At 42.9% G+C, this 25,836-nt stretch overlaps 2 protein-coding genes across 3 annotated transcripts in view; one reads left to right on the plus strand and one right to left on the minus strand.

Annotated features, from left to right (window-relative positions):
- Positions 1–480: 480 nt before the first annotated feature.
- On the minus strand, positions 481–22,072 carry TPGS2 (tubulin polyglutamylase complex subunit 2). Of its 2 annotated transcripts, none has more exons than XM_056325292.1 (7): positions 21,723–22,070; positions 17,097–17,176; positions 9,163–9,250; positions 7,357–7,488; positions 5,602–5,715; positions 3,937–4,097; positions 481–1,975 (listed from the first exon to the last, which is right to left on the minus strand). In XM_056325292.1, the coding sequence occupies exons 1-7, from the start codon at positions 21,793–21,795 to the stop codon at positions 1,748–1,750; spliced, it is 876 nt and encodes a 291-aa protein (XP_056181267.1). In that variant the 5' UTR covers positions 21,796–22,070; the 3' UTR covers positions 481–1,747. The 2 variants fall into 2 exon arrangements, with proteins under 2 accessions (XP_056181267.1, XP_056181268.1); XM_056325293.1 differs by having other exon boundaries at positions 1,771–1,935; positions 21,723–22,072.
- A 107-nt stretch (positions 22,073–22,179) lies between these two features.
- KIAA1328 (KIAA1328 ortholog) overlaps positions 22,180–25,836 on the plus strand; it is a 180,327-nt gene continuing 176,670 nt past the window's right edge. The window contains exon 1 of the mRNA XM_056324509.1: positions 22,180–22,248. Within this exon, the coding sequence (XP_056180484.1) occupies positions 22,197–22,248 (52 nt within the window). The 5' untranslated portion in view covers positions 22,180–22,196. The remainder of the gene's footprint in view (positions 22,249–25,836) is intronic.

The raw sequence follows: 25,836 nt of genomic DNA on the forward strand, positions 1-25,836 counted from the left end.
TACTGTACTATCAGGCGGGGTGGTAGGTACTGACATCTCTGTTTCCTCATTAGAGTTGACCTTACATTAGTAGAGCAGCTACAGCAGATCGTTGCCCCACACACAACACACATTGGTTTAAGAGGGCTGGAAAGCATTGGAGGATTTTCTCTCATTTGCGGGTGGCAGAGGGCAGCTGCCAGGCAATACAGCAACTGCATTTGAGGGTGGACCCTGATGGCTGCAGGGATTTTGAACAGTGAGCACAGGACAGAAGTGGAACAAATGTCACACAACTGAGTCTTCTGGTCTATGTGAACTAAACTGGGAATTTCAAAGTAGTTCAAGATGGAATTAGCTAAGACACCGTAACCCACCCCTTCTCAGAGATTCTTCACTGTGTCAAAAAAAACCCCATCCAAACAATCCAGCCTGCACCCTGCTCTTACCATACTTCCTTGTGCATTTGCTCCCCAAAAGCATTTTCAAATACCCAATCACTCTGGAGGAAGATATTAACGTATTTATTAAAAACATATTTATTAAAATACTATTAAGCACTTACAGGGTGGCTTTGTCTTTCTGAAGGCCACACAAATACTCATGAAAGCCTCACAACATCCCTGTGAGGTAGGTTTGTCTTATGTAATTATGTGACTGTTTCATAAATAAAAGATGATGCTATTTAAATAATCAATGTTCATTTGAAGACGGTGACTTTGATTTCCCTGCTTAGACACAAAATGAGTTGGTCGCTACCATGTGTTTCCAGCACATCTAAGATGACAGAATGGCACAGGAAATAATCAGATGAACTGAAACTCAGCAGTGGGCAGACTAAAGTGCAGTTCTAATCTGAAAACTTACAGTACAGAAAAGAGCATCAGGGGCTTCTAAGTGTACAGTATCTCAGTGGCCTCTTGTCAGATAGTGCCCAATTGAGAAGGATGTTTGAATTGTTAACTTTGCAAATGTATGTGTGACAAACTAACATGTCCTCCTGGCTAACAGGATTCTTAACACCACTGACACACCCTGCCTTAGCAGTTCCCACAAGAAGAGAAAGCAGAGGCAATGAGGGATCTTGCACCTTCTGGCTGTCTTCAGGTTTATTGGGAAGGAGATCACACAGACATCACTATCTGAGAAGATACTGCACAAAGGCCAAAAAGTGGTCTGAGCTGTAGAGCAAGCGATTAGGCCAATGCAGAGGCATGGAACCCCAGGTCTCTTTGTAACGTGAATCTCAGAGCAGAAGTTGGAAGGAGCACAGGGAAGTGCAGAGTTTGATTCTGTCTGAAGCAGAGGACATTTCTTTGTTCAGCGGGTTCCTGCCTGCTCCCAGAGCATGCAAGGTCAGGACAGGTTTCTTTCAAAGGAGATGGCAGAAAAATCTTCACACTGTATTTCAGCAAGCGTCTATTAAAGTAACGATGAATTACATTTGCTTTCATTTCACTGCTGCAGTTGCACAGGAAAAAAAGGTCCCTATAGAGCTGTGATATCAAGGGCTTCTTCATGCCCTCTGAAAAGAACATGCTGCAAGTAGTAGAAGGGAATAAAATAATTGTATCAAGTTTTTCCTCAGTGTCCAGTAACTACATCCCTCCCATGTCAAAGTACATCATGGCTATATTTCATGCAAATGCTGCAATGTGTTTTCCATGGGCACATCTTCATGCACAAGGAACTTGGTCTGAACCACTGAGACCCTGCATCAGAGAACACCAAAGCTTATTGCAAATGCTGTCCAGGGTCAGATCTCGGGTCACTTCCTTGAAGAATTTCCAGCTAGGGAGGATGTCTTGGTGGAGGTCATGCTTGTGTGACTCTTTTGGGAGCCTGCTGGCTGGGAGGGTGGTTTCTTTTTCATCACTGCTGTTTTGTTCTTGCTTTTAAATACCTTATTGGGGTCCAGCTTGTTCACAAAGGAATCAGCTTCTTCAGAAAGGAGAGCTGTGTTGATGGTTATGGGTTTATACATGTTAAACCATTGCTGAAAGGCAGTATGGTGGGGAAGGAAGAGGTTAAAAACAAACTGCAATTAGACATGTCCACCTTGTTCCCCCCCACCCCTGAGACTTGATTTTAATCATACACCACTTACCAGTTTGCAGTTTACAGGACTTTGAAGAGTGCTTGTGATAAGGATACGCAAGGCTCAGCTATAGCTACAGCCCTGGAACTGCCCCACATTCCAGGCAGAGAAGAGGAGAACCAGACACAAACCTAACACTACCTTTCCTGCAGTGCAACTCCTATCAGGAACAACTGCTGATTTAAACCACAGGAGGAAAAGCAGAAGGAGGGGATGAAACTAAACCACATTTATTTAGATTCAGAGAAGCAGAAAAGATTAAAAAAACTTGGAATTTAAATGTGCTTATAAATTGAAACCAAACTAATTGAACTTCTCATAATATAGCTTCTCTTCACACATAAAATAATGCAGTTTTTTAAACACTTTACACAAAGGATTTTGTGTTTGTTTCTCTTCAGCCTGATTTTACATCTAGAAGTGACCATGATTTTTTTTTATTCCCAGATGTCACCACAAAGTTACACACTGCAGTTCTCATCTCTTAAGTGTTTTTCCTATAATTTTTCCATTGACAAAGTCAGGAAATAAATCTGTAAGGGTTATGGTGTTACAAATGCCACTGAAGTCATGAGCAAAGTGTTGAACAAGATAAACAGAAGATCAATACCAAAATGCAGATGGCAATCTATTTGTGCACTGCTTAATGGAAAACAGCTTTAATATACCACCCTTGAAGACTCTTAAAAATTATAATGGTTAACATACAAAGAGGATTTTAACTAACAGAGGCTGCAAATGATCAGGGAATACAGGAATGATTTCACTAAGGTTTGTGAATATACTAAACATAATAAAATATTCCAGGAGGAAAGTTACAGAAAGGCAGAGCACAGGCATATGCTAGAGTACCATGTACACAGCCTTGACTGATGAAGCAGAGTACAGTATAGCAGGGAAGGTATCAGAAATACAAAGAAACAAGTTCTGCTGCCCACTGATGGATGGGAAATCAGCAGTGATTTTAGCGAGTAGTTCTGATGTATGCATAGGGCTGAGGCAGGGCCAAGGAATGCCATGCTGGTAAGACAGCTGTCTCATCTAGGTGAAGTGCAGACACCCACTGAGACCCCCAGGCCTTGCCAACATACACAGACGTTGCATAGGCTTACGTGCTGGGTTCAGTAGTACTGTCAGATCCTTTCCCTGACCTGTGGAAGCAGGGTTAGGGCTGAAGGCCCTGTAGAACACAGAGGAATGGCTTCTAATAGCAAGGTTCTGGCAGAGCAGAATAGCAGTTTTACTATTAACGGGCTGGAATGGTCACAAAGCTGTACCTGGAGCTCTCCTTCTAGGACTGCTGGCATTGAAATTGCCCCTTTTTGGGCATCATTTTTATCAAGGCATCCCTTCATGACTGAGGAGGATGCAAAGGAATAAATATTTTTTGCAAGGCTCAAACTTATTGTCTTGCCCTGGGCTTCTGTCTAATCAGTACCTGGACTTTCACTTCCACCCAGGGAACAGTAGGCTCTTGTTCAGTGCTGTGCTCAGAAAACTGATCTAGATAAACCTTACATAGCTATGGGGATGAATGGCTTTACGTCTCCTCACTTGCCAGCAGTCAGAGAAATGGAGGTTTACTTTAGAGTCAAGAAAACAAAGACATTTGAGGTTGACAGCCTGCTATTAGAGGTCAAAGGCAGAGTCCAGCTTGGTTAAGAAAAGCAAGGTTAACACAATGTTAGTGAATTCACTAACACAAACAAATGAGTTAGCCATGCTATAGGCAAAAGACTCATAGCTCCTTCCATGGCTTACTTAGGCTTACACCTAAGCCTGCAGACCACCTGTCAAAAGGTCGGAAGACGCCTATGCTCAGGCAAAATATACTGACAAACTGGATCCTGCTGTCCTACCTTGGCCTGCGGGCTGATCCCATAGCTGGTGAAGGCATACTGCCACTGTGGGAGACCCAGGTGGGTAATGAGCAGGCGATAGTAGGCTGTGAAGGTTTTGGTGAGGAAATGCCAATACAGAGCTCTGTCCAGGAACCATATCTCTGTGTCTGGGGAGACAACTAGAACAAAACAAACAGAAATTACACTGTTGCTTTGAGTGATCAGATCAATCCTTGGCCATCATCAGATGGGAGACACAACATACTTATTAACAAAGGCTACAGATTCAAAAACGCAGCATCCCTGACTAACATAGATGATTATCTAGAGGCAATGTGGTTTTAGTGGTTATGAGCATAGGGACTGAAAAGCACTTGATTCTGCTCCCAGCCTTACTAAAAATACTTGTGTAACAGCCATTATACTCACTCTCCCTACTGTAAAATGGATGCAATGCTATACTTTCCCAATTTGGGACTGATACACTACATGGAACATGCTTGGACATCAACAACTTCGTAAGCTCAAAGTACAATTATGACAAACATTTATCTACCCCAGAAAGTAAAAAGCAACTAACTCAATTGTCAGTCATCTGGATTACTGAATAGAGTCCAGAGTCTGGAAGTCATGGGAGCGTTTGCTGCCAACAAAAACACATTTTGCAAAATCTTTCCACAGCAATCAAATATTTCTGTGGTGGCAACATCTTTCATAGCATAACAAGCAGTGATTTTACTTGGGAAATTGAGATGCTGAACACTGTCAATTAAACACACTGCCCTCTGTGTTGACATCAACACTTGTAAACAATGCTCCTTCCCCTTGTCCAGGTTATCCATGGCATGTGTTGAAATCACTAACACTGGAAGGCAAGAGGACAAGTAAAATGTTTCTGTCCTGGAAGTTGTAGTCACACCCAATGAAAGACACAAGAGTGTCTTTCCCAACAAAAGACACAAACCAAATAGTTTTATTAAGAATAGGTATATCACAATTGCACACCCCCCCACAGTGAACATACATGTATAAACATATGCCCAGTGACCTGTGCACTGTGTCAGATGACAACTCCTTCACAAGTGACTTGAGTGTTTCACTAATCCCTGATGAAAACAGCTTTCTGTGTAGCTGTCAGAAGAAACAGCTCGGCTCACATCTTTTCACTCTCCTGTCCAACCCTTACGGCCTAATTTTGACCTAGTTAGCATTTGGAGGCTATGCATCCACACACAAGGTGGAAGAACTAGTATAAGTCTGTCTCAACCAGCTATGGACCTTTTTTACCATCTACCCTTTGCTTCTAAGAGGTTACAGCCTTTCTCATCGAAATGTAAGGGAACCGTTTCAAGACATGCAAGTAACCACAGCTATGTTAGTGGCTGAGCCCTAGCTCTGTATTATTTCAACATGATTGTATGTAGGTCATATGTAAATGCCTTCCTGTTTCTGTGCATGCAGAAATCTTAAGTTATAACTCTGACTCCAACATTAAAAGGAAGGAAAATGTTAGCTCTAGTTAAGTCTCTGTAAGGTTTAGCCCCTGACTTCAGTGGAGACAGGACATCCCACTAAATGTTCATCTAAAAATTGCAAAGAAGATCAGAAACATAACATGATTGTATAAACGTGGTCTCCAGACAATCCACAAGAGATGGTTAACTTTGCTCTTTTCAGTCTTACCTGGTTTAGCGTGCTTATAAACAAGACAAACTTTGCCATTCCCATTGCATGGGTCTAATTCAAAGATAAGACTACGAGAATCAAAGTGTGGCTTCTCCAGTTTGTCCCCATTACCTGAAAGCAGAAAAAAATCTTCGTGAAATGTGTTTGGAAAACTGACTGTCACTGAGCTGAAAAGGGTGAATCTATTTGATATTTATTAAAAAATCAGCTGAGGAAGAAATAAGTCAAACATATTTATACTTCTTGGAAAGGATTAAGTTCTCTGTCTTTAAAAAAAAAAAGTGAGAAAAATTTTAATCTCCAGTAGGAAAACAAACCAGAGTCAAAATCAGATGGCTGAAAAAAGACATCAAGCTACCCTCTAGTTCCTCCGTGGCGTAAAGCAAGATCAGCTTTACAGATGTCACTCCTGAGAGGTGTTTGTCTTATTGTTTCTTAAAGTCTTCCAGTGTTGGAGATGCCACATTCTCCAAGCAGTCAACCCATATCCACTGTTACCACTTAGAAGTTTGCCTCACCTGGATCCTGAATCTTCCGTGCAGCAACTGAAGCCCATTAGTTCTGTTCTATCCCCATCCCTTTTTTGCCCTACTTTCTTTTTTCCCTAAGGAGGATGGCGAGAACAGTTTATTCTTTTTCTCTTGGCAGAAGACTTTGATGAACTTGGAGAAATACACATTTCTTCATACATTCCAGCGACATCAGCGTCCTTCTCAACAGTCATGTGGTCTTACTCACACTTGTGACCCACAACCACCACACATTTCTACAGGACCATTTCAGGATTGTAGCTGCAAGTTCTTCCAGAATATCATTTTAAATTGTAAAGGTGCTGGGGAAGAAGGTGGCCATAGGAGCTGTATTGTTCAGAAGAATTTTCCCTGAAAGTCAGGATGATAATTCTTGTGGGGATGTAATTTTTTCTCCTTGTACCTTACTAGTGCATCAGTGGAGGTATGAGTGGCTAAATGGAAGCAGATTTTGGTCCATTTCATTACAATGGCTAGAAGAAGATCAGGACTGCAGCCAAGCTGGAATGTACAAAAAGAAACTTCCAGCTGCGTTTAGAAGCTACAAGAGCTATAGAGATTCAGAGATAAGATTGAAATCAAATAGTTATTTTTTAAGCAGTCAGCATGACATCTAGGTCTGTTCTTATCTCCTTAATTTTTCTGACTTGTTAGACTGTAAAAGCTCTGAGAAGTGGTTTTTTTTCTTCTTTTTCTCTCCAAACTGCAGGATGCCCAGCATTTTTAGGCAATCTGGAAACACACATTTTCCAGTGTCACCTCACACTTACATGTATTTACCAGAGTTACTTTTCCAATTCTTAAGAGCATATGCAACTGCCTTTTCACTACCAAGATAAAACCTGTTATCTTTGTTTCATGTAACACCATAAACACACAAAGACTTTAGAAGGTGAATCACTGGAGGAAGCCTCAGTTAAAAATTTAAATAGGGAAAAGGCAGAACAGAAGGACTATCAGGCTGTCAAAAGAGGATGCAAATAATACTAGTAACTGGCAGCATTAACAACCCCCATAAGATTCACAGCATAAAGGTCTACCTCTCAAGGCTGCAGGGGACTAACAGGACATATAGTAGATCCAGCCCAGGAGACAAAGAAAACCCATCCAGTTGGAGTGACCTTTTCTGTTGCTATATCCAAGTGCTATAGCCTAACATTACCCTAACAGTGCAAAAGGGATGAGACAGAGTACACTTTCTACCCTGTTAACAGGACCTTACCTTCCTCATCTGTGTCATCTTCCAGGTCAGCAAGAGTTGGTGCATTAGGCAGAGTGTACATAGACGAACCCCCAAGCCGACATAGCTTTGAGACACTATTAATCACCATGGAGCCCAAGGGCATTGGGGTATCTGCAATAAGATGATCATTAATCACATGCAGTGTCAGGAAAGCATTCTTTTCCTCCACACATGAACTCAACCTCTTCTAAAACACAGAGGGAGAGAACAGATGGGTATACCTAGCAGGCCTGGACACTTAATGAAGTCAGGTTCTACAGGAGCAAAAATTAGGCTTTTTCAAACACAGCACCACACTTACAGGTGATACTACACTATCTCACAGCTGTGCAGGTATGAAAATTACACTGCTGGCTAAGCCTGTGCTACAGCTGTTAGTCCACTCCTGTGAAACTGGCTATTAAAAATCCTGGCTAGCTACAGCCACCTCCTCAAAACTTGTTTTCCCTGCTGCTGCCTCTCCTACCAGAAACCACCCCACCCACACACAGCTTATTGGGCAGCTTGTCCTCTTTCCATCCCATATACCTGCACAGGGTGCATCCTCTAGGTTCCTGCACCAACACAAGACTTTATCACTGTGTCAACATGTGGGTGTTCCTGAATGAATGCTTGAGGACTTGACACTTGTCTCTCCTTCCGAGTACTAGTCCTGTTACCGGACATCAAGTCAACCAGCATCCTGTTCAGCCATGTGCCAGTGTGAATGGTTTCAGAAGACACTACTGGATGCTTGCTCAAACAAGACAGTTGCACATGCTGCCTTGGTCTCTGTGCACTTGTGTGCCCTGAAAACAAGACTCTTCAGAGGTCACAACACTCTAAATCCCACCTGAAACATGACGGGACTCAGGGCAGTTGCTAAAGCCCTGATGTCAACTGTCTCTGAAATGAAATTCTGCTTCCTGAGGAAAACTGTATTTAACACCATCTCCAGAAGTAAGCAGTATCCACAGCTCAATTTGACAACCTTAGCTGACAGCGAGAGCCAGGGTAACAGCTGCAGTGTCTCCAGTGCAGTGCCTGATCCTTGCCAAACAAGGATGGACAATAAAGCTCAGTCCTGTTCTCACTTCCACCACTGACTCCAGTTTAACTGACTCCGGACTTTAGCTTGTGTAAAGCAGAGTCCAGGCTCCAGAATGTACACATGCTTTTTAATGAGAAAGAGGAATTATTAGAGGGTGACTCTTCCTACTGCTTTATGATAGTATAAAGGGCTAGAGCTGCTTTTCCATGAACTACAGAGGGAGTCTATAAACAAGACTTAAACTACATACCTAAATATGAGTGTCAACAGATGGCTAGCGTACTACAAAATGGTATTTATGTCACAAAGACTTGTTTGGTTTCTAGGCACTGTTCAGTGTACATGTCTCTTCTGTAAAAGTCCAGCAGATGCAAGCAATAGTCTTTGCCCTGTTGCATCAAGAAGGGACCTCTGATGCACAGTCATATTTTTTTCCTCACCACGACATCTCTAGAACAGTCTACAACCCCATGCAGAACTACACTCACTCATTAATTGAGAGGTCACTTTTCTGTAGTCACTGATCAAGCTGCCTAGCAGAAACAAACCACTTCATTTTTCTGTGAGTTAAAGAATCATGCTAATTTGTCTTTCAAAATGAAGTGCTGCACATGCTTTTGCTCAGACTAATGCAGGATGCTGACAGAATTGTATCGACTATGCAGAAAGTAAGTTTGAAATTACAGAGATTCTCCAAAGGAAAGACTAGCTGCAATGAAATAAGGGTATTGGTGGAGAGGGATACCTGGACTCACCATCGGTCTTCACGCTCCAGGTCATCTGGAAGCCATCAGTCATCAGATAGAAGTTCTTTAAATCTTCTGGTAATACGCAGGAGTTTTTCTGCAATTCACAATCAAAGTGTTATGAGAAAATGCTGAATGTGTCTCAAACCCAAATAACAACTAAATATTAGTACAGAAATATTTGCTACCAAATGTTTTGCTCAAGTCCAAGATGATTCAAATCAGCTCAAATATTTTGTCCCAAAACTTTGAGGAAAAAATGCCTATTTCTTGAGTCTGTGCTACTATATTAACAAAGATGACTCGGGAAAATTTCACAATGAGCGATCAGTCATCACAAGATTTTTACAAGGTTGCTCCCCAACTGAGATGGCATATCATCCTTTGATACTAACAGCCACTCCAAGATCACATACATAAAAATAATCAGCTTTTTTATAGATATGGCTTACAAAGGTAGAGTTTTGCTTTAATTGAAATCAGGCTAAATCTACCTGTTCCTCTAAAGCATGTATAATACTAACACAAGGATTCCCTTCTTTTGCGGGATTTCAGTTCCAAGTAGGTGAGAGAAGCATAGACTAAAGAGTTGCAAATAATTAAGCAGGTTTGATGTTTCACTTAAACAGTATGCGTGCAAACACACATAGAGCCAGTCTCACAAGCCTGCTGGTCTGCCTTCATGCCACCAAACTTCAGTGCTGGCTGGGGCTCTTAGTCCTGCTTCCTTCTGAGGCAACAGTGAAAAAGCTGCTCCAGTGAGCTGGTGAAAGTACTTTTAAGAACCAGGACCCTTCTCCTATTCTTACCTTGGTTGTGAAAGGAGCCTTTCTTAGCTTAGACTCTTCAGCTGTGCCACAAATATGAGAATGAAAGATAAAGCTTAATTCTCAGAACAAGAAGCCCAAAGCACTACAGGCTCGTGGTGACAGGACTGGCTGCAGACCAGTGACCCTCTGTTCCTATTGTGTCAAGAACACAAAATAAAAAAGTACAGAAGCCTGTCAGTTTTAAGAAGACAACCAACACACATGACTAAAGGAGCTATCTGTTGTTCTGTTTGTAGTTGGTTTAGAGAAAGACTGAGAAACATTGAAGTGAATTTGCATTTAAAGTATCACCAAACTCAAGAATCAAAAAGAATCAGATCTCAAAACAAACAAACAAAAAGTATCAGATGGTCTCCTGTGATGCAGGTTCCACAATCCAGATTGCTTGTCCAAGGCCTGCACCACCTTCCTTGTGAAAAAGTGTTCCTAATTGCAGTCTGAACCTCCAAGCTGCAACTTGTGGTCATTCTCTCTTTTCAGCTTCATGTGCCTTTAAATCAGCTTGGGAACAAAGACAAATAAACCCTTTGAGGGTCATTCTTTGTCATTAAACCAGAAGGATAGACAACTTCTTTAAAATGCTGATCTGAGAGCTGTTTATAATCACAGGACCCTGGGAACTATATTTTACAGGGAAAATGGACAAATACTGTGAGAATTGCAATATAGTATGTCTGATAAATCAAGTACTTTTGTGACAGTATTTGCAGCCTTTTCTAAAACAGGTGTATTTCTTCCATTCAGCCAGTTTTAAAGACATGCTGTTGGACATGGCCTGCTCTTTGCGCAGTTTGACACCCAAAGCCAGAAAAGACAGAATTACAAACCTTAAGAACATTTATAGGTCAGTAGTGCTGTCCCTCCTATAGGCTTACCGTGCCACAGATCAAGATGTTATCCACAGCTAGGCCTCAGAGTCAGATATTAATAGTTTTCCATAATTGTGCCTTTGCTGGGCCTACTTCCCTACACTACTAGAAAATGTAATGTTCAAAGTTTCATAAAATAAAGCAAGAATATTCTGGTAACCAGTAGCTAAGGAAAAGAAACATGCACATGCAGTTCCTGTAGCTCTGCTTTACTTGGAGCATCAATTTATAACATCTCAACAGAACCTGATCAGATTCTCCTCCGTGTCTGCAACTTGTGCTATCTGCCCTGATGTTGCCTAAATGCATCTATCCAGCAGGAGCTACCTGCCAGCTGTGCATCCAGCTGCAATGCTGGCCTCTGGTCACCAGCTCAAGCAAGGAAAGGTGCTGGTCTCCTGCCCACATCCCCTCCCTTCCCTAGGATCAGGGCATCCCTTCTGCCTGTTAAAGCCTTACTCATGGACACTTTCTTTGAATTGTTACAGTCACTGTCCCGTCAACTATGGTGTATACACTGTGCAGGAGCCTCTAACCCACCCACAACCTTCACTCTTGTGTGTTAAACTTACTTTCTAAGTGTACCCATTTATGCTGACAGAGTGTTACTGATGAGACCCAGACATTAAAGGCTTTGCAGCTTGCAATAGGGCAGGTCATTTTACTTGCCCTGTCAGCAGCCTGGTCGCTAGCACAGCGCTTTCCTAATCCAGGTAGGGAAAGTCTTCACAGGCAAAAAGTACTAAAGCAGAGAATCTGATACTGCAGAAACTTTGTTTTGAGAAGAACTTATCGTCCTTTGATAAAAGACTGTTGATGGCTGAGACCCTGGTGGTACATTTCAGGAGATTACTAAACCACATGGACATATCTGAAGTTCTTCAAATGCCTTTAACAAACACACCTTCTTCTGCGGGTTCTTCTTAGTCCTAAATATTTATAATTTCATGCTGCACTTTCACCACTTCCAATCTTAAACTGTAGCTATAAGCACAGTCACAAGGTTTAAAACTATGAAGAAAGAAAATACAACAGACCTGCTACAAAGCCTCAGAAGAGTACAATATTTACACAACACTTTCAGTTCATTTAAAACCCCCTGATTTTAACTAACCTGCCCCAACTGTAAAAATACATATGCGAACAGCTGTCTTGACTTCAGTAGGTGTTCTCCTTTAAGCAGGAGAACCAGATCTGCTGGCATGACAAAATATAAGATTTTAAAACTTCCATCATAGCATCCAGTCAAACGCTACCACAAATCAGGCACATACCAATTTAACAAGCATAGCTGATTAAGATAAGGAGAAAGTACATCTGGATAGGCCTTCTGCTCTGAATCCTCCTTTCCTGTATGGGGAGATTAACATGTGCGTGTTTCTCCAGACGGCTGCCCTCCCCACTCTGTCTTAGAATTCTCCTAACCATATCCCTTCGCGTGACTTCCCAAATGATGCTGCAAAATGATGGGTGGAAAATGCTGTACCAGAGGACATCTGGGGTCTACAGGAAAAGATGTCTATACAGGGAGCTTTGCTAATACCCACCTCTTCCATCTGAAAGAAAGCATTGATTGATTTGTTATATTATGCTCAACCACATGACCCTATGATGTCAAAACAGTGGTCTTCCAACAGCAGAGTTGGAGAAACAAGCCACTACTATATACTAAAAATGGTTTCTCAAGCTCTGTACTCCCCCTCCTCAACTGGTAGTTTCCAGGGCTGTGATCTCCAGCTCCATAAAATACAATATTCCTAATAATGTGCCAGAAGTGGCTTAACCACAGCCCTGACAAGCAGCTGTTTTCACTCCAGTCATATGGTTATAGTCATCAGCTCATAAAACAAAATATCTCAAGTGCCCAATATGGTGTGTGAGTTCTATTTCTTTTGTTTATTGTCCGTAATATCTCCAAATAGTCTCCCAAGAAAGCACAGTCCATTGAGGATACAGAATATTAGAACCAGGGTAGTTTTGATGCCAAGACCTGATCAGCACTGGATCCAGAGCTAAACCACTGACATATGGCAATTCACTTAAAGCACTGTTAATGCCTCCCAAGCAAATGTCCTACAGAAATCGACAGCAATGAAAACATACAGCTCTAGAGACTTCTCTGAAAAAAAACTGAATTAGTTTTATCCAGCTTCTGGGGAGAGAAGGAAGGGATTTATGTCATTTCTCAGGGTTTCCAAGTAGCAGAGCATACCAGCAGCCACCTTTCCCTCTCCCTAACATCATGCTGTTTCATGACTGGTCTGCCCCTAGCTGCCAGTGATTGCAGATGTTAATTAATGTAACATTTCTGTGTTCTATAAGACATTCTTGTTGCATCTTTTATAAATCTGATCTGGGGGTGGGTGGGTGGGGTAGGGATCCCAGGAGATCACCTTACATGGACTTCCTGCCCTGAAAGGCGCTGGGCTGGAGTATAATTGATCCCTGCTGCAGGGAACCGGATTTGACAATTGTCTTGTGGATGATATTGTGTAGCCAGTTTTTAAATCAGAAAGGAGGGGAACACTGTTTCAGAAACACTATCTACCTCCCAAAAGTCCTGCAGCCTCTCCTTTATTATGCAGCTTGAAGAAATGCACCTTTTTTCATGCACTGGTTCTGCTGGATCCACTTTCCCCACCTCTCCCATCATCAGGGCCACAAGACAGGTTCAAGATGGGCAGATGCAGTGCTCCTGGGAATCATCAATGGCAGCTTGCCTAATGCTGAGGGAGGATGTTACAAGAAGGATGACAAGAAGGACCCTTGTGGATGCACAGGCCTGCATACATACTTTTGAGTCAAAATGCCAGGGGAGGTTTAGACTGGACATCAGGAAAAATTTCTTCACTGGAAGGGTGGTGAAGCATTGGAACAGGCTGCCCAGGGAGATGGTGGAATCACCATCCCTGGAAGTATTTAAAAAATGGATAGATCCAATGCTTAGCGACATGGTTTAGCGGTGGGCATGGCACTCCTGGGTTAACGGTTGGACCTGATGATCTCAAAGGTCTTTTCCAACTTAAACCTAAATGACTCTGTGAAGACTTCTAGAACAGCCAGGAACTACCACCACAGTACCCACTGAGATCCACATTCAGAGAGAGTTTCTAGATTGTGTGGTAGCCTGAGACAGTCCTCCCCTCAGAGAGAAAAGCAACAGGGTGCTTGAGGGCTCTTTTATGGATTTGTTAGAGGAAAACACATCTTTGTAGAGAAAGTGTATAAGGAACAACAACAAATTTCCCATGTAGACTTGCAGAATATCAAAGCTCCAGCAACGTGATAGGCAGGGACCACCTACAACCAGCCAGCGGCAGTTCAGACACTGCTAACAAACCAGCAGAGGAACAGGCAAAATGACTCCCTCCCATCCCTTGGCCTGCTGTGGTACTGAGCTCTGGGACCTCCAGCTACCCCTGACAGAACGCAGTTTTCTTTTCTTTGAAAACCAAAACAATGATGTGACTTATTTCTCTTCTGGTTGACGCAAAAAAGAAAATGTGTTCAGATGTTGTCATAGCAGATACCCTAAAACATTGCTGGGAAGCACTCTGGTAACACTTACTTTTAAAAACTGCACATGGAGGGGAGCAGGCCAGTTGCCTGCCCAGTTTTAGGAGTGGGAACAGGTTCATAGCATGATAATGCAGTTATTACAGCTGGCGTTCCAGTGACATGGTAACTTTGTTTCTACTCTGCCTTCTATTGCTTGCCTAACTTTCTTGGGGAAGAGATATCACCTTGGCAGGTCAGAATATCAGGAAAGGTGAAAAGGCAATCTGCTTTTATTATAACATTTTGAACTGCTTGAAAGTTTGGGGGAAGTGATGCTACCCATGTAAACACTAGACAATCATATATCTTAAGTATTTTTGCAAGTGCACTGATTTCCAATAAAATATTCAGGATTGGCTTCCTGAAGTGTAAAACTTAACAGCTCTTTCTGCCTCTACAGAAAGCCTTGGACAAAAAAACCCCACCAAAACCCAAAAAAACCACTCTTCTGCCTTCCTACTATCTTACTGCACTGTCTCCTGTCATGAAGCTCACCTTCTCTTGCAAAGCCTCATGGCAGCTAATGGATGTTTCACAAGCTGATCTAAGATTTTAAAACTTCCATTGTAGCATCTAGTTAAAAACTAGCACAAACCGGGCACAGCCCAATTGAACAAACACAGCTGATGGAGGCAAAAGAAAATGCATATTGCTAACATTATTAGAATATAATTTTAACCATTCATAAAAAAAGGTTGATTTTCTTTTAAGAGTTTCTGAACACCATAGGGTTTTTTCTCAGTAGAAGTACATTTCCATTGCAAAACAGAAATATGACTGAAAAAAATGCTTCTAGAAAAAAAAAGTAAAAAAAAATAATTCTGAAGAATAGGGCTTTTATTTGGTAAGTCTCTATAAAAAAAGAGGGTGTTTTGGGAAAAAGAACGTAATTTTGGGAACAGTTTAGCCAGTTTTCTCCACATCACACAAAAAGCCCTGCAAATACTTTTATAAGCAATGATGTAGAAGGGAGTTAAAAATACAGACTGTGACAAGATCTTGTTAAAATTTCAACTAGAAATGATTATGTGCATAAGTATTGCCACCTAGTGGTTACCAAAAAAATCCACACCTGTGGTAAAAGTGAACGTTGGGTACATACAAACTTGTATTCAAATTCAAGCAGAATGAGTTTGAGGTGCAAGTTCATCCTGGAAGGGCTGTGTGAGATGCTGAGTGCTTTCCACTCAATCATCACTGCAGGACAGACTGCAAATGCGTGGACTGTGTTAGATATCAGACTTCATCCCCAAAGATCAAGAAAAAAATAAGGAAAAAGAAAATAGTTACCTTTTAAATTCAAGAAGAGAGATTTCAGGTTTTGCCAATGCAACTGGAACCAAAGCCCAAGAAACAGATAGCGAAGTCCTTCACCATTAGCAGTCCAGCTCAACTGTATCTACTTAGCTTTTGCTATTTATTTCCACAATTAACTTAGTCCATTAGTGGGTAGGGAGGGAGCTGAGGTTGTGTTTTGACATCTTTGGAGTGAAATGCTTTGGCTACAGCATTTCAAAGTCTGACTTCACGAGAACAGCCCAGTTTTGAAAGAAACCCTATTAGATTTGGAGGAGTAGCAGCACCTGAAAATGACAGCAATACTATTGTTCAGGAGAAACAGTCCTCTCCACTCAACAGAAGAATGAGCGAGTGTCACCCTGCCACTCCCAGACCTGAGCTGGCTCACAGTCAGGGTGCCTCAGACTTCCCAGCCCAGTTTATTTGACACCTGAACAACAGCTACAGGAAATCAGGAATAAGTTCACACAAACCTGAAAAACCGGGCATTTCTGCCTGACCACAGCTGCTGAGAAGTTTCAGTAAATAACACAGGTGTACATCACATACGTTCTAACCTGGACTTACAAACTCTTGATAAATATCACTAATTGAGATAGGCCGTTACAAAACCTAATGCAATATTCTTCCTTACTGTTAAGGAAAAACTGTACATGGCAAGGTGTGATCAAAGGGCAAGTTATTTTATGCAGCAGCAACAAGGGCAGTCTCTGGGAGCATGTGCGTTAAGGCATAGCCAGGGCTGGAGCAGAGGGAGGATGATTCACTCAGCACCATCCTCTGACATGCCCCTTTCCAAAGGCCAGTCAGCTTCCACTGTCCCTTCCCTACATATCAGCAATACCTAGAAAGGAGTTATTCCCCCATGGTCATAGGATTGACAAACATATATATAGTCAAAAAGGGGACCAAAAATGCCATCTCTGCCCACCAAAGTCACATGACAGTATTCAAGAACCCTCTGGTCATGCAGTCTGGTGCAGTGAGGTCAGCTAATGTGGAGTGAAGGTTAATAAGCTTCTTAATTTTGTTTGAAAGGGAGTTGGAAAATGGTTTCAGACCTGAGTCAGAACAGTGTTTGTTCTCCACTGAGTCACCAATGTTGCTGCCTACTACAGTTATGTAATTTCTTCTTAAGAGCTGTCATTCTGAATACACTTACACTGATGGAAGTTTCTTTAACAGATCAGGCACATGTGATAGCCTAAAATACAGAGTAATACCTGATTAAAAAAACCCAACAATATCTGTTTAGGCTCCACTGTGTATTAAACTTGTTAACAGGCTGTCTCAAACAAATGCAAAGTAGCCATTGCATTTGACATTCTCCATGGGCTGTCGTACATTCAGACAGACCTCATTGCAGTATTACCACAAAAATACTCACTTGCTCCCATGAAATGATTGTGTGGCGTTCAGCTGGCTCCTTTTCCACAAACGTCACCTCAGCAACTCCTGGAGAAGTCTCTAAAAGGAAAAAGAGGAGCAAGTTCACAGCTGGCACGGGTGAGACCAACACTGTGAGTCAGACAATTTTGCAAGTTAATCTTACTGACAGCTGGGGAAAAGGCATTAATGACTGCCAGCATTGTGCTGGTGACTGAGCAGTCACTTTCTTTTGTCTGTAACTGTACTCAGCATGTCTTGGCATAAGGATGGGTAATGCTGCACAACATGTCAGCCTTTGATATTTGTTATACATACATACACACATTTTGTATTCAAGGTCTAATCTTTTGCAGAGGATTAATGGAAAAATCAACCATGGGTTCCCAGGCAAACTCTAAGAGAAGCAAATCTTTCTTTATAAGCATACCCTGTGGTTTCAGTTGGGTAGGATATTCTCAGCTTGAGACAAAATGTTGTGCAGTGTTGCTGTGAATTGCAAACTGTATTCCACAAAGATAAGCACACTTCAACACTGGATTCAGTGGGTTTGAACAGAAGCAGAATCTGATCCTGCTGAAGGGATCTGCATGAGCAACCATAAGTTCTCTGGAATCCCAGCTGGGCACACGTGAATTTGTTACAAGCACTGAGCTCATAATTTATAAAATTCATCTGAGTATTTTACGGGAAAGAATTCTATATAAATGCAAGATAGTAATCTACACGGTGCTATCCTTGCAGGTGTGCAATGGCAGAACAGTCTTGCTTGCACTTATTATTTTACAACATTTTACTTCATCTACAGCCAACTGAAATACTTCCCACTGACTTCATTCACTTTGGATCAGGTCCAGAAAGACTACTAACTTGGTGTTGTGGGAACTGCAAGCCCAGCACAGGGTTGTGGAATAGAAGTGATCACTATGCAGAGCTTTCAAGACTGGCTGTGCTATGAAAGTATTGTCTCCCAAAGCAGTCACACATATTATAATCGCTTTCTGGTAAAACATACACAGTGCACTAGACAGGAAAGGCAGGCACGAGAAAGCTTTGGTTTGGTTTTTATCTCCAGCACTGGACTTTTTAATTCTACCAGTAGTGTTGTTCTTGTCTGTTCTGTTGGTGGAAGTGCTTCACCCTGCTTCAGGAAGTCTAAACTTCACTTTATTGGAAATACTGATAGGTACATTGTCAGACAATTTAAAAGACAAGACAACCAGAAGACCAAACTCCAACTTTAAGACAGAAAAAAGAAAAAAAAAATAATCATAGCAGTTCACTTAGGTAATCCCTTTGGCCAAGGTGGGGCCCCAACATACAGAAGAGTTATGTTTGGCAAAGTTCCACTTCCAATAGGTGAGGGTGCAAGGCAGAAGCGTCTGTCTTTTTCTAAAATATAAGCCATCCATATGTATTCACTTCTAAAGAAGTATGTGAAATGAATGACCTAACCAGTCTTTTCCATCTAAGCTGTGCAAGCCTTATGACAAGTTAAGAGATTATAATAACAGAGTAATTGTTATTTCTGTGATCAAAGAAAACAGCAGGGATGTTTAATTCATCATGCACAATGGCTCGGCTGGGATGACAGAAGATTAAATATCCTATCAGTCAAAGAAGCCATCTAGGAATGAGAGAACTCTAAATAGGTCTAAACCAAACCCAAGATCAAAAGAAAGAAATTCTGTCTTAAAAGCCTGAATGTTGTATTAAAAATATCTTGTGGGTGAACTGAAGACCACATTTAATAGATGTGTGTGGGTATGCACAGGAGCTCCATTAAACATTAATGAGGAAAAGAAGTCGGCAATGGGTTGCTTTTTCTTCTAGATGGAAGAAATAAAGAAGCTACCCAGGTTAGACAAAAGTTACAGGATAAAGCTTAACTAGTTCAGGTCACTCCTCCGTATTAACTATCCTGAATCAGGATCACAGTAAACTCTGTCCTAATTTTAGGACATTTAATCTGGAAACCTCCAAAAATGCTTTGCAGTATTAATGAGAAATAATGGATGCAATGGTGTGACACAAAGCTGAAGCAGGAAATCACAGCCTTATCAGTCCTTATGGTACTGCTAATACTGACTGTAAGTCGGATAAACTCTCAGCATCTTTGTAAAGCATCTGGATAGTTACATTCTTATGCAATAAGAACTGGAAATAGTGAAGTATGGTCCTGCCCTAGGCAGTGCAGAACAGCTAACATCTCCCATTAAGACTTAGCTGTGAGCCAATCAACCTTTCTAGAGTTTGCTAGTAGTCACAGAACTTCAGCACAATGAATCTTGCTGGCAGGGAGAAAAATGCTTCTTTTTCCCCAAATTACAACCTCCATAATGGTTGTGAGAAACCTCCCACCTTGTAGGGACTTCCACAGAGACTACAAGCTAAAAAAACCCTCAAGACACATACCCCCACCCCCCGCTCATATACAGGATTTGTTTAAAGGAGGGTTTTTGAAATGGTGCCATGAATATTTGTTTGTAAACTTTTTCAAAAATTTTGCCTCAAGCTCCCATATACTGTATGTGCAAAATTTTCTTGCTTTAAAAGAGTATGTTGAGTTTCATTACATGACCATTTGTATCTCCTGGAAAAAATGTTTCACAAACTCAACCAAGTTAAAAGCCTGTTACTGCTTTTATATTATGGTAGGCAGAAAAGAATCTGCTGGCTTCATGAGACTTCCCAAAAGAAGACTGAAAATAAGATAGACTCTAGTGCTGCAAACTACCAAGTAAGGAATCTTTCTGAATGAGATACCCTTAGTTATTTGAAAGAACAGATTGGTAATGTTTCCCAATTAGTGCAGCAATTCTAATTAATATGGTGGCATAATTTACATGCTTTGGACTACTTCACTGGAAAAAAAATATGCAAAATTCCCAGAAGGAGTGGAGAGATGGAGAAAAGAACCAGAGTAAAACATCACTGCAATGGACTGGGGTACACATTGCTATACTGCACAACACAAGTTGTCAGAGATACAGACAGAAAAACAAAGAAACCCAAACACAAACCAGGAAACAACTTCCACGTGAAAGGGATATTACAGGACTTTCAGAGCAAAACCTGCATTGCCATGTCTTGCTGGTGCAACTAACACACCTACCCAAAACATTTTATATGGTAACATTATTTTTGGACATAGTTAACATCATGCAGATCTCATACATCTGAGCCTGGCTGGTAAAAATGAGGGCAGGACTAGTAATTTGTAAAAATCGTTATTTCAAAAAAGCATTTGCCATGATGGTTGATTATCAGTAGTTTCACATTTTTAATGCTCTCACAGACTAGAAAGTTAATGTTATCCTGACCTCACAACTGGAAAACCAAAAACCTAAAAAACCAAAAGAAAACCCCCAACCCAGGAAGTGCACCAGTAAGTCAGTAAGAGAAAGCTGAACAGAGACTGAGGACAAAAGCCTGTCTTAACTGAAGCCCACAGAAAGAATTTTGGCCTGATCTTCTAATCTTGTCTGAGAGCTATCCACAAATGTGTACAATTAGCCATATACTAGGTTACCAGATGAAACTCACTGTCCTGCAATACAGCAGCTGGGTGAAGTAACTACAGCAGTCCCTTTTGGCTTTAAAATTCATAGGAAGAAGTTCTGGAACTGCAATTCGTAATGTTGTATGCAAGGCTTGGGACAGATGTATTGCTTTCCAGACATACAAATATGACAGTTCTGTAACCCAAGCTGCTGACAGAGAAAGGTCTGATGCTAAAACCCTTTACAGATGCAAATACTTTCACCAATTCTTGTGATTCTACTGACATGAGTAAAGTTTTGTCTGAGAAGCCTGACTTTCAGATGTTGAATGCCTTGCCCTCCTGCTGAACTTCAAAGGGAACTGCAGGGATGCAAGAAAGCTCAAGATCTGAGCAAAAACCAGAGATGGCAAACAGGGCGTGTTGTGGGAAAACTCCCATGGTATGGGAATAAGCTGCAGGGCACCTATGGGGAGCTGATCCTGAGCAGATTCACAGATTAGTCTTCTGACAGAACACTGTGCCACGCTCAACTGCTTCCATTGGGCATGCTACCTGCTGACCCTATGTTACAAGAGATTGTAAGAATTATGCATGCTTTTGGATAAAACACCACCTTCTCTTTGATTTATTTTTTGAAAATGTAGGGCTCTCTTAATTCGAGACATTCAGGATTTCTGCCATTGATTCAAATGGTAGAAACGGGGGTTTTGTGTGTGTGTGTGCATACAAGAAGCACAGCTATGTGATTCTAGAGGAGGAACTGTGACAACCCTGTGACTGGGGTTCAGCCAGGAGCACCGTGGTTCCCAGCGCTGCACGCACCTCACGCCCTGGGGCTGGCCAGCGGTTCTGGGCTGCGGGGCCGACTGGGGCAGCCACGGCCGAGCCGAGCCCTGCCCTGCCAGGCCCGGCCCCACCGCTGCTGAAGCGCCTCGGGGCGGGGGAGCTCGGAGCCCCGGCAGGGGCCGGGGCCTACAGGGCCGCCCCAGGACCACCACCCCGAGCGCTGAGGGAGGCGCCCCTTCCCGCCCCCGAGGGGGTTTCCATGACAACCGTGTGAAACCCACCACCCTACCCCCAGCCCTAACCCAGGCCCAAGGGCTCTCGCACACAACCACTCACCCAGTATCCGCGTGACCCCCAGGGTGAGCTTGTCCAGGTGGGGTTTGATGCTGGCGGAGGGCTTCTCCTCCATCCTCCGCAGGGCCCCGCCAGGCTCCCCTCACCGGCAACGACAGGGTACTCAGGCAAGACCGATGATGGCGTGTGCGGGGCAGGGGGCGGCGGGGATACCCCTTTTGTCCTTCCTCCCGCTCTGTAGCCGCGGCTGCGCCCCGAGGTGCGGCGGGAGCGGTAGTTCTACAGCCGGCTGCGGGAGGCCTGAGGCGGCCTGACGGGAGCGGCAGTTCCGCGGGCGCGCGGCCCGCCGCAGCCCGCGCTCGGGGCACTACGACTCCCAGCATGCACCTCTGCCCCGCGCGCCAGCCCCGCCGGTGGGCCCCGGCAGCCGCCAGGCGACGCCGGCGCGGGTAGCCAATGGGCAGCGAGCGCCGGGGGGGCGGCGGGGGGCACTCTGGGAGTGGCGGTTGTTTCAAGATGGCGGAGGTGGCCGCTGGGCCGGGCGGAGGCGCTTATTGGAGTCGGGACAGTATCCTTCTGCAGGGCGCGGGGGGCCGCGGCGGGGCTGTGCCGTGGCGGGGGAACCTGGGTGGGCGGCCTGTGGGCAGGGACGCGGGGGTAGGGGTCTGGGGCGTGGAAGTGAGCGGCGCGGGAGGGTGCTGGCTGTGAGCGGCGGGGGGGGCGGCCTGTCAGGGCAGGAGGCAGGGGCGTGGGCGTTGGGGTTTGGTGTAGGGAAGGCTGGAGCTGATGCGGGGTGGTGGGACGGGTGAGGTTTTGTGGCCGTGGCACGGGAGGTTTGGGGCCTCCGCTCACGAGTGTGGGGGAGCTCAGCCTGGGCAGAGAGGTTGAGCGTGTGCTTGTGTGGGGGGACTGCAGCGTTAACGTGGGATTTAAAAGCAAAGGTGGCCTGCAGGAGGCGGGGGTGGGTGTTGGGTGTCCACCTCCTGTGTGACCTAGCTATGAAGCCCTGGGGGAAGTAAGTACGTGGGAAACAGGGAAGCTGGGTCCAGCTTATGGAAACTTGCAAGGGAATTAATAGAGAGATACAGGTTAGAGGCTGAAGATGTAGCAAGAAAAAGACTTGTCTTTTGTGATTGTCATCTAAGCTTGAATACAGGCATAACATTTACAGTAAGTATGTGGGGGGTGTGGAGGCTGCAGTGCTCTGTCAATAAGGGGCAAGTGGGAGGCTCTGGTGGTCTCATCAGCAGGAGATGTCAGCTTCAGTTGTGGGAGACTACATGGGCCTGGACATGGTGGTGGACATGGACTGGAGTAGGTGGTGGCTGTGGTGTTGGGGATTCAGCCTGTAGAAGCCTGGCTAGAGAGAGATGCATTTGCATGGTCCAGAGAACCCAAAGGAATTGGCATGGATGTTTGGGCTCATGAGACTGAATTAGAGGCTCAGGTACTTGAAGACATTAGGGTGGAACTAACAGTCTGGCCTGGTGGAAATTTAGGAGTGATAATTTAGCTGTAGATATGAGGGGCATGAAGCGTTGCTGTTGCTCACGCTAAGAGTGGATTTCAGCATCAGCTAGAAGTGATTGAGAAATGGTTGATGCATGTGTGCTCTTGTATTTATGTTTATGTTTGGTTGCACATTCACTGGAAAACAATGCACAAATGAAATGGGCCAACAATCCAATGGACTGTTCAGGGAGCACATTGTTATGATTTACCATTTGTGTTAAAAAAACCCCAACTTTCTACAACTTTTCCTGTGATGGAAGTCACAGGATGAAAGTTGTTAGTCACATTTCAGATTTATTGCCACATTGAAACTACTCTGTTTAGTTGTGGAAGTGTTGATGCAGTTGTAATGACTGTCTTTATATCAGCTAACTACCGGGTTGACAGGTTGTTTCCAATGATTAAATATGATTTCTTGAGTCCAGCAGTGGCCTCATACATTGTGATATTACAAGGAATGATGCTTTTCCTGACAACCATTTCCATTTCACATATTTTTGGTAGTAGGTAGTGTTACCTCTGATCTTAGAAAAGTTTAAACTTAAGAAATGCATATGACATGAGAGTCGTTATAGTGGATGCTTTCAAAAAAGGGGGGTGGGAAATTTGGGAGATTTGGCATTGGTTTAATAACTTTGGAAAACTGAACTTCTCTCTAGAATTGCTGAATAGATATGGCATAGCAAGGCAGATGCACTGTTGCTGTAAGGGAGTCATTCAGCATCATAAGGTGTTCAGTTTTCTCTCTTGCCTGTATGACTGTCTCTGCTGTTGCCTTGAATGTTAGCTGTGGTGGTACAAGGTTTGTAATGTGTATAGTCACCTTGCTGGGAGCCTTGAGAGGCATGTGGCAGGGGACTGATGTTAAATGGCCGATGTACTGTCCCCAGTCTTTCACTCTTGAGACAAGGATGTTGGACCTGTTTATGAATCAGCTTCTGAGTCATTGCAATTTTCAGTCCAGTTGATTAAGGTGAGCTGATCTGGCTTTGTTTCTTTCTAATACAGTAGGCTGTATTGGAGAGGGAGAGTGATCCAGGTAGCTGGGGGGCTGTAACAGCAACAGCTTTGACTAATTTTTTCATCTTGCTATTAGGGTATCTATCCACCACAGTACCGATACTAGAGGCAAACTTCAGAAGCCAAATGTTGTTTAGGCAAACCTGTTTTGTTTTCTATAGCTATGTGTTGACACAGAGATCAACCATATGTCAGTTCAGAAAGCAATCACCTGTGCTGAAGTTTGTTGTTTCTTGTATGAGTATGAGTTGAAGATGTTGTCCTTGGTGTCCTGCAGATTGCTGTCATAGTCTGACATAGCTGTTTGGGCTGGGCTGTGATCCAGATGTGGACTTTTGATCTACTTTGGTGCTTTTTGGAAAGAGAGGATGCAGTGCTTTACCTTCAGAGTTTATTCAGCTTCCTCACCTGGTTCATGGCACAACCCTACAATGCATTGTGACAGCTAGAGATAGCAGGCTGCAGTTTACAGGTCAAAAGTGCTTTTAGCATTGGTAGAGAGAGATGGCTTTGTAGTACTTAGCACTAGTCTCAGACTGATGTAAGACTGATGAGTGATAATTGTTTACTAGTGATAAAGTGGATCAACAAGATCACAAGTGAGTGTGTGATCAAGCCCTTCCAGTGTGCCAGATTCCAGTTATGTGATGGATAGCGGGTATTGATTGAAGTTGAAGTTCCTGTCCACAGGGTGAAGCTTCTAGGCTGTTGATAGTTTTCTCCACCGTGTGGTAATTGATTAAATTAAGGTTTTGAGATGATACTATCAAAATCAAAGGCAAAAGTTAGTGTAGGTTAATTGAAATATTTTCACAGTTTGGCTTTATTGTATGAAGACAATGCATTTATCTGTAAGCAGTACAGAAATTAAGTAATTTTGTTAATTGGCCAACCTTAGAAGGCTGAGTAAAGTAAAGGGGTATGAACAAAAGATAGCGGAACAGAATTTTGTACTGTGTGCTTTTGTTTAGTATAATGTTAGTTACTTCTGTGGGAATAAAAATCTTTACGTTCAGCAAAATGAAACTGTTGCTTTAAGAAAGACACTATAGCTTACACCCTTCCCTGAATTGTGTTGAATCCTATTTTTAGTGACTTGTAGGAGGTGAAGATTCAAGTTCAGTGACTGCTAACATAGCACAAATAATATGGTGCCCAGTTCTTTGTGATTTTTTTTAGAGTGTTTTCTGTGGTCAAATAATTCAGTAGTTAAAGCCGTGGGTTATTTGAAAGTTCTTGAAATTTCTTGAAGGAAATAATTTCTCAGGCTTTCATCTGTTACTCAACATGTGATGATCAGATGAGAATGACTGACTTCCTTTGAAACCTTTTGCTATTACCCTCGTTTATGTTTCTTAGCATATATTGTGTAAAATGTATTTAATCACAGTATGAATATACACTATTTCAGAATTTATTCCCTATGTATCAAGAGGTTCCTTATATAATGTTAACCTACTCTAATTTAAATACACATTATTACTTCATTATCTTAGTAATTGGACTTGTAACTGGGGCTGGTCCCTGGGATCTTTTGTGAAGGTGACCTCTAAGATAATCTTTACAGGCTGACAGTTAATGCACAGTGAAGAAGGAGTAATGTTTTTTGTTTTAGCAATCTATG

Source organism: Falco biarmicus, chromosome Z, assembly GCF_023638135.1.
Source record: "Falco biarmicus isolate bFalBia1 chromosome Z, bFalBia1.pri, whole genome shotgun sequence".
Lineage (NCBI taxonomy): Eukaryota > Metazoa > Chordata > Aves > Falconiformes > Falconidae > Falco > Falco biarmicus.

Coding starts and splice junctions, on each gene's coding strand:
- TPGS2 (XM_056325292.1), bottom strand. CDS start 21,795: ATGGAGGAGAAGCCCTCCGCCAGCATCAAACCCCACCTGGACAAGCTC. Junction 7,489..9,162: donor CTGGAGCGTGAAGACCGATG/GTGAGTCCAGGT, acceptor ATCTTATTGCAG/ATACCCCAATGCCCTTGGGC. Junction 4,098..5,601: donor TTATAAGCACGCTAAACCAG/GTAAGACTGAAA, acceptor GTTTTGTTCTAG/TTGTCTCCCCAGACACAGAG.